A 15485-nucleotide genomic window follows, 5' to 3' on the forward strand; every position below is an offset into this window, starting at 1 on the left:
AATGTGCTGATGACCATGAAAGCATTGTCGATGTCGGAAAAACCCACCTGGTTCACTAATGTCCTTTAGGGAAGGAAATCTGCCATCCTGACCTGGTCTGGCCTACATGTGGTTGCAAACCACAGCAATGTGGTTGACTCTCAACTGCCCTCCAAGGGAAATTAGGGATAGGCAATAAATGCTAGCCAACCAGCGACATCCATGTCCCACGAATGAATACATATAAAGAGAAGCTAGCCACCCCCTCCAATATTTGACCCTTCTGGGAATGTGACAGGATGGCTGCTTGAGAGACGACTAGTCTCAATGCTAGGTATAAGATTTTGATGGGTATAGATAGAGTGAATGCAAGCAGGCTTTTTCCGTTGAGGTTAGGGGAGAAAAAAACCAGAGGGCATGGGTTAAGGGTGAAAGGAGAAAAGTTTAAAGGGAATATTAGGGGGGGCTTCTTCACGCAGAGAGTGGTGGGAGTGTGGAATGAGCTGCCGGATAAAGTGGTAAATGCGGGGTCACTTTTAACATTTAAGAAAAACTTGGACGGGCTCATGGATGAGACAGGTGTGGAGGGATATGGTCCAAGTGCAGGTCAGTGGGACTAGGCAAAAAATGGTTCGGCACAGACAAGGAGGGCCAAAAGGCCTGTTTCTGAGCTGTAATTTTCTATGGTTCTATGGTTCGAGGAACGTACCACGTAGCCTTTTAAATTTCACTTACAGAATAAAAAAAGTGACGTCTGCGAACTAATACTTGAATCTAAATCATGGCTTCCTTGTGCTATGAAATGATTGACTCCAGTGTTCGCTGTAAAGTGATTTGGACAATTTAAACAAAAGTTGAGCTTCAACTGTATTTATGGCCATCAGTGATAATGAGAACCTTGTCTAATTTTTCCATTTCTGACTGATTGCTGGTGTCCCAGTGGAAAGGCAGCAGCTCAGCATAGTCAAGCATGCTTTACATAGCCTATGCCACATGAAGTGCCACATTTACTGTATATTTATGAACATATTACTATAAATAGTACAAAAAATACCTAAACTTATGAAAATCATAGCTTGGGTAATGACAATCCTGCAGTTGTGCAGTTGATATAAAGCAGCTGGCGTCAGCTACTGCCCTGGCAAGAGTAAGCAAGAGTCTCATCTAGTTTAGCAATGCACGCTGGGGGTCATGCTGATTTTGTTTTTCATGAAACAAAATAATGAAACTCGTGTTGTTTACATAAATAGACATCTTTAAACAATGTTTGGGATTAAGAAAATAAAAACATCCTTTCCATGTCAATAACTTGCGTTCATATAAGTGTCTTTAATATGGAAAACAATTCCAAGGCACTTCACAGAGACATAATCTGAAATAAATAAGCCTAAAGGAGTCATAAGAGGCCTATGAGCCAAAAACTTAGTTGTTAAGGAGTTTTCAAGGAGGGGGGAGCTGGAGACATGGGACCTAAGGGACGAATGGTGAGGCAAAAATCAGCGTGGGAGAGTTGCTTGCACAAAACTAGGTTTAGGGAGATGAGGTTTTAAGGACTGGAGGAGTAACAGAGGTAGGGAAGGGTAAGGCCATGAATTAATCTAAATATTTTAAATTGGGGAGCAGGAATCGATATAGGACAGAGGTGATGGGTGCACAGGATAGAACACAAGCAGCAGTTTTGGATGAACTATTTGGGACATGGTTGATGGTAGGCAACCAGGAGAGCATTGGGCTAGTCCAGCCTGGAGGTAATGAAAACCCGGGGTTGAGGTTTATGGCAACATAAAGGCTGAGGTTTGCATGAAGGCAGCTTATGTTACAAAGGTAAAAATAGGTGGCCTTTTTGATGGAGGTGGTTGTAGGGTCATAACCTCGGCATGGAATTCATCAGAACATTGAGATTGTGACGTGACAGTGACAAGAGAGAGGTTGGAATTGAAGTTTATGGTGGGGCCTGAAGACAATAGTTTCAATCTTGCCAATGTTTAACTGAAGGGAATCACCAAACTGAATTCCTCATCCCTGGAAACGTTCACATAAATATTTTCTGCACATTCTCTAAAACCCTCACATCCTTCTTGAAGTGTGATGCCCAGAATTGGACACAAGATTCCAGCTGAGGCTGAACCAGTGTTTTATAAAGGGTCACCATAACTTCCTTGTCTTTGTACTCCATGAGCAGGATTTTCCGGCCACACGCTCCGTAAAGCCAGAAAATCCCACCTGAGGTTAATGGACCTTTGCCTGTTACGTGTCCCGTCCGCTACGATTCCCATGGTGGGCGGGACAGGAAAATTCTGCCATATGACTCTATTTTTAAAATCCAGGGTCCTGTATATAAAAGCGAAATATTTTGGATACTGTAAATCTGAAATAAAAACAGAACATGCCAGAAATACTCAGTTAGGCAGCATCGGCACCTTTCACCACGATGACCTTTCACCAAAACTGGGGAAAAGTTAGAAATGTGATAGGTTTTAAGCAGGTGAAACAAGGGAAATGGGTTACGGGTGGTACAAAAAGAACAAAAGGGAAAGTTTGTGACAGGGTGGAAGACAGGAAACATGACAAAAGAGTTGATGGTGCAGAGCTAGGGTGAGTGGTAATGGGACAAGTAAAGAAACAAAATATGTGTTTAGGTGAGACGTGAATAGAGCAACCAAATAAAATGTATTGCAGCCTTAATGAAAATAAGCGCATATTGGAGGCAGAGACAAAACACAAGGAGAGGAAGCTTTGAACTAACAACTCATCCAAAACTCAACTGTCTGGTGTAGCCTGTCTCATTTGCAGCAGAACCTTCTGGGCACGGATTGACATTAGCAGTCACCTATGTATCTGCCAGAAGCCTACCAAACACCGTGATGAACATGGTTATCTTCACCTCAAAAGAGAAATAAAAATGGCAGAACAATGAACAGTTGCCGTCTGAAAACAGAAACAAGGGAAAAGTGAGACTAAAACCTGCAATGAGAAGGAAATGAAAAGGAACCGAAATGGGAGCAGAAACTACCGTCTCAAACTGCAAACTGGGGACGGCACGGTGGCATAGTAGTTAGTGCTGCTGTCTCACAGCGCCAGGGACCCAGGTTCAATTCCAGCCTCGGGTCAATGTCTGTGTGGAGTTTGCACTTTCTCCCCGTGTCTGTGTGGGTTTCCTTCAGGTGCTCCGGTTTCCTCCCACAGTCCAAAGATGTGAGGGTTAGGTTGATTGGCCATGATAAATTGACCCTAGTGTCAGGGGGATTAGCAGGGTAAATGAGGGTTGCGGGAATGGGGCCTGGGTGGGATTGTGGTTGGTGCAGGCTCGGTGGGCTGAATGGCCTCCTTTGGTACTGTGGTGAAAACCCAATGTTGATTCCAAAAAGCTGTAGAGTGCCTTATCAAAAGGTGCTGTTTCTCGAGCTTATGTCGAGCTTCATCGGAACACTGCAATGAAAGAAGTACATTGCTACTTGACCAGGTGAGTTTCTTTTGCTTTATTATACTGTATTCACCGCTCAGCATTGGAGAGACCAAACACAGCTTGGGTGATCGCTTTGTGTAGCACTGCTGCTCAGTCAATAAGCGTGACCCTGACCTTCCAATTGCTGTCATTTTAATTCTGCAATGTGCTCTCACACTGACAGCACTGTCCTCAGGGCACTGCAGTGTTCCAATGGCATTCACCATTAAAAGATTTAAAGTGCACTATGGCTTCTACATTCTTCAGTTTTAAAATATTACAAAGACAGAAAGTTTAGAAATTAGAACCCGGTCAGATTGCAGTCGTTAGCAGTAACTAACTGTGTAAGTAGAATAAGTTTCTTTCTCTCTTCCAGCCTTTGAATCATAGAATCTTAGACTCATACGGTGCAGAAGAGGGCCCTTCAGCTCACTGAGTCTGCACTGACACACGAGAAATAGCTAGGGGGGTCGATCTTACCAAAAATATTCTAAGTCCAGGACAGGCGGGAAATTGAGAGAGTTTCTCACTCATTTTTGGGTGAGTTAAAATCCAGAATTTTATGCACTTGGTGCATGAAAAAATGGCCTAAACCATTCCTCAAAGTGGTAGAATTGCCCCGACCTCCCCGCTAATCCCATTTACTAGCACTTGGCCCATAGCCCAGAATGTTATGATGTGCCAAGTGCTCATCCAGGTACTTTTTAAAGGATGTGAGACAACTCACCTCCACCACCCTCCCAGGCAGCACATTCCAGACCGTCACCGCCCTCTGGGTAAAAAGGTTTTTCCTCATATCCCCCTTAAACCTCCTGCCCCTCACCTTGAACCTATGTCCTCTCGTGACTGACCCTTCAACTAAGTGGAACAGCTGCTCCCTATCCACTCTGTCCATGTCCTTTATAATCTTGTACACCTCGATCAGGTCACCCCTCAGTCTTCTCTGCTCCAACGAAAAGAATCCAAGCCTACACAACCTTTCTTCATAATTTAAATGTTCCATCCTGGGCAGCATCCTGGTGAATCTCCTCTGCACCCCCTCCAGTGCAATCACATCTTCCAATAATGTGGTGACCAGAACTGCACACAGTGCTCTAGCTGTGGCCTCATCAAAGTTCTATACAACTCTAACATGACCTCCCTGCTTTTGTAACCTATGCCTCGATTGATAAAGGCAAGTGTCCCATATGCCTTTTTCACCACCCTACTAACATTCCCTTCTGTCTTCAGGGATCTATGGACAAACAGTTCAAGGTCCCTTTGTTCCAGTGTCATGCTGTTCATTGAATACTTCCTTGTCAAATTACTCCTCCAAAGTGTATCATCTCACACTTTTCGGGGTTAACACTTTGGAGGATAAACACACACGGCCGAGAGTGTGTAGTTAACTAACTAACTGGCTGAATCTGATTTCTCTCGTTCCAGCTTAGTTTACTATAGATTCTGTGTTCTTTAGTGCAGCCTTGGCAAACAAGTGTAGCTGTGGAACTGAGTGCATATTTGTGCGGTTAGTGAGTGGATGAGGAGTGGACGGAGGTATTCATTGCATTTTGCTTTTTCTACCTTTCTCACCCTGTGCGAATTGCTTCTTAGTCTATGACAGGAAAAGGAGCTAACTGTTTGGTGAGTATCTGATAAGTGGTTAGAGTCTATTCCAGTCCTAATAGGACACAAACTGGTGGTAAAGTTAATAAAATATATACAAAAGGAAAATAACTGAGTAATGTCAATAAGTAATGAATTAAAACACGTTAAAATGGCAGGACAGATGGTGCCAAGTTTGCAGCATGTGGGAGCCCCTGGATGCCAGTGTGATCCAGGCAAACATGTCTGCAGTGTTTGTGACTCGAGTAGCTTTGACTTAGTCATTGAGCTGGAGGCTGAGCTGCAGATACTGCAACACAATGGCGAGGGAAAAGTTACCTTAATGCTTTGAACCAGGAGGCAGTCACGCCACTTAGGATAGGGACTTCTGATTGTCAGTGGTCAGGAGGGTGTAACTGAGAGTGAGGTTGATATGAGGACCCAGAGGGCAGGAGCTTCAGCCTTTGCAATTGTCCAATAGGTCTGAGGTTCTCCCAGTTTATTTGGATGAGAGTGGGGTCTGCAGGGTGGATGAGCAAACTGTCCTTGAATAAAAGCAAATTACTGCGGATGCTGGAATCTGAAACCAAAAGAGAAAATGCAGGAAAATCTCAGCAGGTCTGGCAGCATCTGTAAGGAGAGAAAAGAGCTAATGTTTCGAGTCCAGATGACACTTTGCCGAAACTGTCCATGGAACCTGGTACAGGAAACCATTCAAGGGTGGTGGAACAAAAAGGAATGTCGTCGTAGTAGAAACATTTGGCCCTTCGAGCCTGCTGCACCATTCATTTAGATGATGGCTGATCATCAAATCCAGTATCCTGACACTGCCCTCCTCGCATATCACTTGAGTCCCAAGAACTATATCTAATTTCTTCTTGAAATCACACAATGTTTTGGCCCCCACTACTTTCTGTGGCAATGAATTCCATACATTCACCACTCTCTTGGGTTAACACTGTTTTTCACAGCAAGGAGCGAGATTCCAGGTGGCTGTGTTGCCTGTCTATTATCCTGGTTCAGGGCATCTGCTCAGAGCTGAGGAGGAACTTGCAATGGGAGGGGTAGAGTCCAATTGTTGTGATGCATGTTGGTACTAATGACATAGGTACACCTGCATAGCAAGTGAGAGGAGCTAGGCACTAAATTAAAAACAGAGGAGATGAATATGTGGCATAAAGACTCATGTTGGAGGAGTGAGTTTCATTACATAGGGCACTGGCACAAGTACTAGGGAAAATGGAGGCTGTACCTGAGAGAGTCTGCATCTAAACCATGCTGGCATCAGTGTTCCAGTGAGCCATATAATTGGAGAAGCAGAGAGGCTTTCAAACTATATAGTGGAAGCAAGGGGTCAAATTTGGGAAGATGTGGGAAATCAAAGAGTAAAGGCAAGAGAGAAAGATAATAACGTGGGAAATGTGACAGGAAGGGACATAGAGTACAAATCTCAGAGCAAGTCAGCAGGTAAGGCTAGACATTACAACAATAATAAAAGGACAAAACTAAAGGCTCCGTATCTAAATGCATCTAGCATTTGAAACAAAACAAATTAACTGCAATAAAAACAAAAAACCGTGAACGCTAGAAATCTGAAATAAAAATAGAAAGTGCCAGAAAAATTCAGGAGGTCTGGTAACCATGGAGAGAGAAAACAAATGAACCGATAGCACAAATGGAAGTAAATAGGTATGATCTGATTGTCATTACAGGAGACATAACTGCAGGTTGACATAGAAAATTAAGATGTGGAGATGCCGGCGTTGGACTGGGGTAAACACAGTAAGAAGTTTAACAACACCAGGTTAAAGTCCAACAGATTTATTTGGTAGCAAATGCCACTAGCTTTCAGAGCGCTGCCCCTTCGTCAGGTGGAGTGGAGAAATGCTCACAAACAGGGCATACAGAGACACAAACTCAATTTACAGAATAATGGTTGGAATGCACTCTTTACAGATAATCAAGTCTTAAAGGTCCAAACAATGTGAGTGGAGAGAGCATTAAGCACAGGTTAAAGAGATGTGTATTGTCTCCAGACAGGACAGCCTGTCTGGCTGTCCTGTCTGGAGACAATACACATCTCTTCAACCTGTGCTTAATGCTCTCTCCACTCACATTGTTTGTACCTTTAAGACTTGATTATCTATAAAGACTGCATTCCAATCATTATTCTGTAAATTGAGTTTGTGTCTCTGTATGCCCTGTTTGTGAGCATTTCTCCACTCCACCTGACGAAGGGGCAGCGCTCTGAAAGCTAGTGGCATTTGCTACCAAATAAACCTGTTGGACTTTAACCTGGTGTTGTTAAACTTCTTACATAGAAAATTAAAGCAGGAAATGGAAGGGAGGAGGAACTCAGAAAAATTACAATTACCAGGAAGTGGGACTGAGCAAATGATTGGAGCTGCAGACTGATTCCTGGTCCCTGATGGATTTCATCTTGGGGCGAAGAAGTGGCTACAAAGATAGTTGATGTATTGGCTTTAATTTTGCAAATTTCACTGGATTTGGGAAAGCTCCATTAGATTGGAAAATACAAACTGTAACTCCATTATTCAAAAAGGGAAGGAGACAGAAAACAGAAGCTATGGCCAGTTAGCTTAACAGCTGTCAAAAGGGAAAATCTTTGAAGCTATTATTAAAGACATTATCATGGAGCACTTAAGAAAAAGAAATCAGGGTAATCAAGTAGGGTCAACATGGTTTTGTGAAAGGGACATCACATTTAACCAATTTATTGGAGTATTTTGAAGAATTAACATGTGCTGTGGATAAAGGGGAACTGATGGATGCACTGTATTTACATTTCCAGAAGGCATTTGATAATTTGCCACAACAAAGCTTATTGCAAGTGTAGGGGTAACATATTGGCATGGATAGAAAATTGGTTGACTTACAAAAAAAAACAGAAGGTAGGCATAAGTAGATCTTTCGCTAGTTGGTGAGATAGGAGTGGTGTGCCACAGGGATTGGTGTTGGCACCCCAACTTTTAAAATTTATATAAATGACTTGGATGAAGGGACCAAAGTTATAGTTGCTAAATTTGCTGATGACAAAGATAGGTAGGATTGTAAGATGTGAAGAGTACATAAGGAGCCTACAAAGGGACATAGATAGGTTACGTGAGTGGGCAAAGACGTGGCAAATGGAGTATAACATGGGAAAGGTACAATTGTCCATTTTGGCAGGAAAAATGAGAAAGAAGCATATTAACTAAATGATGAGATATTGCAGAGGTCTGAGATGCAGAAGGATCTGGGTGTCCTAGAATCATGAATCACAGTTACAGCAAATAATTAGGAAAGTTAATTGAATGTTATCATTTATTTCAATGGGAATTGAATATAAAAATAGGTTATGTTTCAGTACTATAAGGTACTGGGGAGACCATGTTTGGAATACTTTGTCCAGTATTGGTCTCCTTATTTAAGGAAGGATGCAAGAGTATTGGAAGCAGTTCAGAGGTTTACTAAACTATTATCTGGATTGGGTTTTTGAGGAAAGATTGGACAGGCTAAGTTTGTATCTGCTGGAGATTGGAAGAGTAAGAGGTGACTTGATTAAACCGTCTAAGATTATGAGGGGACTTGACAGGAGGTAGATGGATTCTTGTCAGCAAAAGGATGAAAGGCTTTCAGGAGTAGGAGGGAATGCAGAATTAAGGTTACAATCAGATAAGTCATGACCTTATGAAATGGAGGAGCAGGCTTGAAGGGCTGAGTAATCTACCCTTGCTCCTAGTTTGTATGTTTGTGTTTTATATGAAGTAAAATGCTTGTATTTTCCTCTATAATTAAACCTTCTGGTATTAATCAATTCCAAACAGTTAAAGAGTTGTATAGTATTGACTCTATTCCAAATAGTTTCTATCTGCTAAAACTATTTACTTGGGATTAAGCCCATTTTAAAATTGCCCTGAAAGCAATTATAACGTGGGAGATACTATACTGAGGAATTGGTAGCAATCGTTTTTTGACTGTTGGTTGATGTTACAACATAGCTCGAAACCAAATCTCAAAAAGGGAATTTGCATCACTCCCTGAAATCAAATTTCAGTCCTCAGTGCAGTTAAAGCAATGACTCAGATTTAACTGTTTGAAGGAGTTACTTATTTCATGAATTACACTACAATAGAGTTAATGCATTTATTACATTCACAAAGCACAGCCAATGAATGGTCCATGTCTGGTTTACTCTGACAGATAAATTTGAATTTAATTTTTAAAATGCAAAGGAATAAGCCTCAGGCTGCTTCCTTCTCGATAATTTTAAAATAGTTCCTCCCTTTTCCCAGTTGGTAATTCCAAACTTAACACACCAGGTCTTATTTGGCAGCATCCAGAGGACCAGATGGTTTGCTCCAGATCTCTGCCATTGGACTTTACAAGAAGCTGCTGGGAGTTGCTACACTACAGCCCAAAATCACATTCACTTCCTTTGAGGAGTCCACTTGGTTTTCATTCTGCATTTTCTCCTTCCAGCATGTCATGATGCAGAAAAAAATAAATCTGCTGCTTAAATGCCACATTCTTTCTTTACTAAGAACAGTTTACGGCATTAAGCCCAGTGCAGTCACTAAAGTTTAAAGTTTAGTTATTAGTGTCACAAGTAGGCTTACATTAGCACTGCAATGAAGTTACTGTGAAAATCCCTTAGTTGCCACACTTGGCGCCTGTACGGGTAAACTCAGAATTTAGCATGGTCAATGCACCTAACTGCATGCCTTTTGGACAGTGGGAGGAAACCAGAGCACCCTGAGGAAACCCACGTAGACACAGGGAGAACATGCAGATCACCAGGAATCGAACATTCAAATATAACCTGAATCAGAAATTCCCAAACCACATCATGTTCAACAATTATTGCTTTCCGAGAACTGGGGATTCTCAACTCAGTTCCAAACAAAGACAAATTCACTGTATAAAATGGTGCTGGCAGAATTTGTGTGGTGGGGGTCATAGAAACTAGAAGCAGGAGTAGGCCGTTCGGCTCTTCCCGCCTGCTCCACCATTCATTTCGATCATGGAATTCAATATCCTGATCCCCCCTTCCCCCATATTCCTTGGGGAATTTCACAGTAACTTAATTGCGGGGTTAATGTAAACCTTACTTGTGACTAATAAACAAACTTAACTTTGACCCCTTTAGTTCCAAGAGCTATATCTAATTTCTTCTTGAAATCAGAATGTTTTGGCCTCAACTACTTTCTGTGGTAGTGAATTCCACCCTCTGGGAGAAGAAATTTCTCCTCAGTTCTAAAAGGTTTACCTCAAACTATGACCCCTAGTTCTGGACTCCCCCACCATTGGGAACATTCTTTCTGAATCTACCTTGTCTAACACTGTTAGAATTTTAAGTTCCTGTGAGATCCCCTCTCACTCTTCTAAACTCCAGTGAATATAATCCTAACTGACTTAGTCTCTCCTCATATGACAGACCTGCCACCCCAGGAATCAACTGGTAAACCTTCACTGTACTCCCTCTATAGCAAAGACATCCATTCTCAGACATTAAAACGGCACACAATACTCCGGATGTGGCTTCACCAACACCCTGTACAATTGCAAAACATCCTTATCCCTATACTCAAATCTAAGGCCAACATACCATTTGGTTGATGAGCACTGCAGTCTAACCTCCACTGCATCTATAAAGTACATTTTAAAACAATTAATGAATGGGATTTGGGCATCGCTGGCTACACCAGCATTTATTGCCCATCCTTAGTTGCCCTTGTGGTGGTGGTTATAAGCTGCCTTCTTGAACTGCCGCAGTCTGAGGTGTAGGTATACCTACAGTGCTGTTAGGAAGGGAATTCCAGGATTTTAACCCAGTGACAGTGAAAGAACAGCAATATATTTCCAAGTTAGGATGGCGAGTGACTTGAAGGGGAACCTCCAGCTGGTGGTATTCCCAGGTATATGCTGCCCTTGACCTTATAGATAGCAATGGTCAGGGGTTTGAAAGGTGCTGCCTAAGGAACCTTGCTGAATTCCTGCAGCAAATCTTGTAGATGATGCACATGCCTGCCACTGTATGTCAATGGTGGAGGAATTGAACATTTGTGGAAGATTTGACAATCAAGCAGGCGTTGAATTCCTCGAGTGTTGTTGAGCTGCACTCGTCCGAGCAAATGGAGAGTATTCCATCACACTCCTGATTTGCACCTTGTAGATGGTAGACAGGCTTTGGGGACACACCACACAATTCCTAGCCTATGACCTGCTCCTGTAGCTACAGTATTTATATGTCTAGTCCAGTTTCTGGTCCATAGTAATCCCTGGGACGTTGATAGTCGGGAATTTAGCAATAGTACTGTCATTGAATGCCATGGGGAGTTGGTTCGATCCTCCCTTCTTGGAGATGGTCATTGCCTGGCCCTTGTGTGGCACGAATGTTACTTGCTACTTGTCAGCCCAAGTCTTGCTGCATTTGGACATGGACTGCTTCAGTATTTGAGTTGTCGTGAATGGTGCTGAACATTGTGCAATCAGCAGGCATCCCCACTTCCAACTGTATGATGGAAAGGAGGTCATTGATAAAGCAGCTGAAGCTGGTTGGGCCCCTAGGGACTCTTGCATTGATGTCCTGGAGCCAAGATGATTGAACTCGAACCACTGTTATTCTAAGCCACAGTGCCAGAAGTGGAAAAGTGTTCCATTACCCACCACTGAAGCAGCCAACCTTGAGAAATTAAAAGTATTTTTGGATAAGAAAATTGTTTCAAAAACCTTAATCAACATGAACTTTTCAGTCAGTGGGAGCTAATTAAAGAAAGGATAATTCTGATAATCTCTAAATAACAGTTAGGAGAGAAATGCTAAACAGGCTGGTATTTCAGTTGAAAATACTGAATACATTAATAAAGGAGACAACACAATTTTCATGATGTTCTAATGCATCTATTTCTAATGAACAGAATATTCAATTACTAAACACATTATGGTGTAGCTGACAGTGTAGGTGCAGCATCTAGAAAGTAACATGCTTGGCTACTAGATAAATATGTTTTCTCTAAGAAAGCACTCAAAGCGTCCATTACCATGTACCTTTTTTATTGATGAGTTTTTTCATTAACATTTTATGCACCAAATAGATTTTCACATTCAGTATGGGGGAGGGAAGGAGCAGAAGGATGGTGTGGGGTGATGAGGAGGGGTGTGGTGCAGTATTAGCAGGACCAATAGCAGGAGTAAACTAGATAAATTAGAATTGTGCTTCACATTTTAAGAAATCAAAACACTTCATGTGCACAACATGTTGGATCTTTCATTTCAGAAAATAGATACACAATTAACATACACATTGTCACATAATTCAATGTACAAAACCTTCATTATGAATTCACATAATGAAATAAAATATTAAAAAGCTATTGTTACAAGTTATCTATTGAGTGGGAATTTCACAGGGTACATTATTTTTGGAATATGTTTCAAGTGCCAGAATATTTTCCCATCATCTTCCTAAAACTTTAGGGGAGGATATCCTTCAAGTCCAATTTTTTGATTCCTAGGCTCTTTAACAGCACAATTGTTGCACACCTTTACTCCCAGAAGGAACTGTGATACAAATATTCATTTGGCATCCTAAACTTCCCTGTAGATAACTGCAGTTGCATCTTCAACGTTCAGGTCTCCAACTGAATGGCGCCCTCAGACCTTATCGACCTCTGTTTTTCTTTGCATTACCCTTCAATGATAGAATGAGATAAGTGTTGTGATTTTCAGTGAACAGGCAAAAAGTAAAATAATCTAGTGACCTGGTAACAGCTACATACACAAATAGCATACCTCTTTAGGTGCATTTTGAGTGCACCAAAACAAAAGACATACTGAAAATTTGAGATTTATGAAAAGCTGTACACATTTTTTCTGTATTTTCTCTACTTCCTTTCCAGATTACTGTGCTATCCACTATCCTTCCAAGTTACACAGTCCTCCGGGAGAGGAGTAGCCTAGAAGGTACCACACAGGCCTTGTTCAGTGTTAAATACCACGTCTGTGCAAAAACATTTAAAATACTGTGCACTGAAAGAACTGGTCATGCACAGCAAAATTTTAGAAGTAACACTGCCACCCACCATTTCCTGACTTGAATGGCAATACCAATGCCTGGTTATTAGGTGCTGACTCACTCTTGGATCTCTTGCCTTCTGGAGGAAGACTGAAGGTACGAGCAAGCAACACCGTCTAAATATTCTGTTATGCTTGACCTATTTATTTTAAAGTACAATACCTTTATATTTGATTTGCACAGCTGCATCTGTGTGATATCTTAAAGACAATAGTGAGCAGCTGGTATGGTATCTCCGGGTTGCTCACCTTTGTGCGCACAGATTACTGGGAACAGTGTCAGTTATGCTTCATGCTTATGCACCTTGACCAATGTTTTACTTCTTGCAGTGGATTTGGATAAGGGGACTTTGTATCCTTTTAGTAATGGTCACAATGCCAGGCAACAATTTACACAAACCCACTCTGAGGGAACTCAAAATGTTTATTTTTAAACAAGTGAGCCATACATGATTTCTTGAAAAAGAAACTACCAACTAAAATCCAAAAGTAGAAAATCACAAGATCATATCCAGGTACAGTACACCAAGTTTAGTTGCAAGCTATAATTTGGTTATAGATCCAACACTGAAAATTTGTTAGTCTTCTTCCATGTAACTTTTTCACCAATGTGGCAAAGAATAGGCGAGAACCCGACTCCACAACTTTGTCACTTAATGCCTTTTCCAAAGTTTCTCAGGATGCTCAATTGGGATGAAAGGTTGAAAAGTGTAGAAATGAAAGGGAGACCTACAACTGAGATACAACTTAATGGAATGACATCTTCAGCTACCCTTTTACATGAAGTACCCAGAAACCAAGTCAAAAAATGCAAACATCACACTTGCCTCACAAAAAATTATTACAAATACAAGTTCCAAAAAAAACCTACTACTATTCCTCTTTTTTCAGGACTCTTTTAGCTCATGTACTTGGTGCAATCAGTACATTTGCCCTCCCAGATGCACACACTTTTTTGTATCGTGTTAGAAACCATTCTTACTGGCTGCCAGCCTAGAATTCCCTCCAAAGTTTGTGTGCGCACTTTTCAAGTTTGAGCATCAACTTGCCCTCTTCAAAGAATGTTGGCCAGATTATAAACAGGAAAGATAGGAACAACTTAGGACAGTGGTTCCCAAGCTTTTTTCACTGGGCCGCACTTTCGGAATAAAAATTTGCTCGCGCCACACCAAATTTTTTATTGATAAGAAATACATTCAAAAACAAAAAAAACAACTCCTAGCAGTGCTTGATTCATATCAGAACACAACTACTTTATAATATGATCATGGGACATCCAGAAAGTATAAAACAATGCTTGTTTAAACCATGTTTAAATGTTTCTTTGATTGTCCTTGAATCTTCCCGCCACGCTTGCCATCCTCTCTCGCCGCACCCTTTGGGAACCACTGATTTAGGAGGATAAAAGATAATTGGCATCAACTTTAGGGTCAGGAAGCGCACAGTTGGATTGATGGTGTCACAAAGGTTTCCATGAGTCACAATTGGGCCGCAATTACGAAACGAGTATTCTTGATTTAGTCAAGTGGTATTGTAAATGGTTTGATGTTAAAGGTGGTTTGCTACTGTACATTTATAAGATGTAAATAATACTTACAAATGCAACGCAAGTCTATAGAAATTGCAAATTTTAAGTGCTGACTCACTCTCGAATTTCTTACCCTCTGGAGAAAGACAGAAGGTACTAGCAAGCAATGCCCTATTTTGCATCTGCAGTTTCCCCATTGGCCTTCAATAGGATCAAGCAATGAACAAACCAGAGGTGAAAAATAAGAGATCCAGGCAGAAATGTGCACTGTCGTTACCTTACTGCCCATACGAAGAGAGTCAATTTCTTCCCTTTGTTTCGACAAAGTCTCATTCATGCTACAAAGATGATCACTCATCATACTCAGCTGATCTTCATAGCTCCTCTTTGTTGTAGTCAGCTCATCCTATATTAAAATATAGACAATGGTATATTAAAACAGAGAAGTGTCAACAGGGAACCTATGGAATACATTTAATACACTAGCAGGGAAATTCTGGTCTCCTGTGCTGTAAACATTCTGTGAACTTAGACAAGGACTCATCACTTGGGGAAAGATGGCAGAGTAGTGCAAATCACTGGACTAGTAATCCAAAGGCCCAGGTTAATGCTCTTGTGGCATGGGTTCAAATCCCACCACAGTAAATTTAATTTATAAAAAACCTTAAGTTGAAAACTAATCTCAGTAACTGTGACCACAAAATCATCATTGATTGTCAGAAAGACTCATGTCTTCGCTCATGTCCTTTAGGGAAGGAAACCTGCCATCTTTACCTGGTCTGGTGCACATGACTCCAGACTACCTGGTCTGGCATGTGTGTGACTCCAGACCCACAGCAATGTGGTTGACTCTTAATTGCCCTCTAGCAAGGG

The 15485-nt window shown here is 41.4% G+C and overlaps 1 protein-coding gene across 3 annotated transcripts in view; it reads right to left on the bottom strand.

Annotated features, from left to right (window-relative positions):
- Positions 1-11893: 11893 nt before the first annotated feature.
- The window catches only part of ppp1r21 (protein phosphatase 1, regulatory subunit 21), a 75937-nt gene continuing 72345 nt past the window's right edge, over positions 11894-15485 (bottom strand). For 2 of the 3 annotated variants that reach the window (XM_078229651.1, XM_078229652.1), the window contains 2 exons: positions 14890-15018; positions 11896-12701 (listed from right to left, as the gene is read on the bottom strand). In XM_078229651.1, coding sequence (XP_078085777.1) covers positions 12672-12701; positions 14890-15018 — 159 coding nt within the window. In that variant the 3' untranslated portion in view covers positions 11896-12671. Of the gene's footprint in view, positions 12702-14889; positions 15019-15485 lie in introns of all 3 variants that reach the window. The other variant, XM_078229650.1, reaches the window with a different exon arrangement.

This window comes from Mustelus asterias, chromosome 15 (assembly GCF_964213995.1).
Source record: "Mustelus asterias chromosome 15, sMusAst1.hap1.1, whole genome shotgun sequence".
Lineage (NCBI taxonomy): Eukaryota > Metazoa > Chordata > Chondrichthyes > Carcharhiniformes > Triakidae > Mustelus > Mustelus asterias.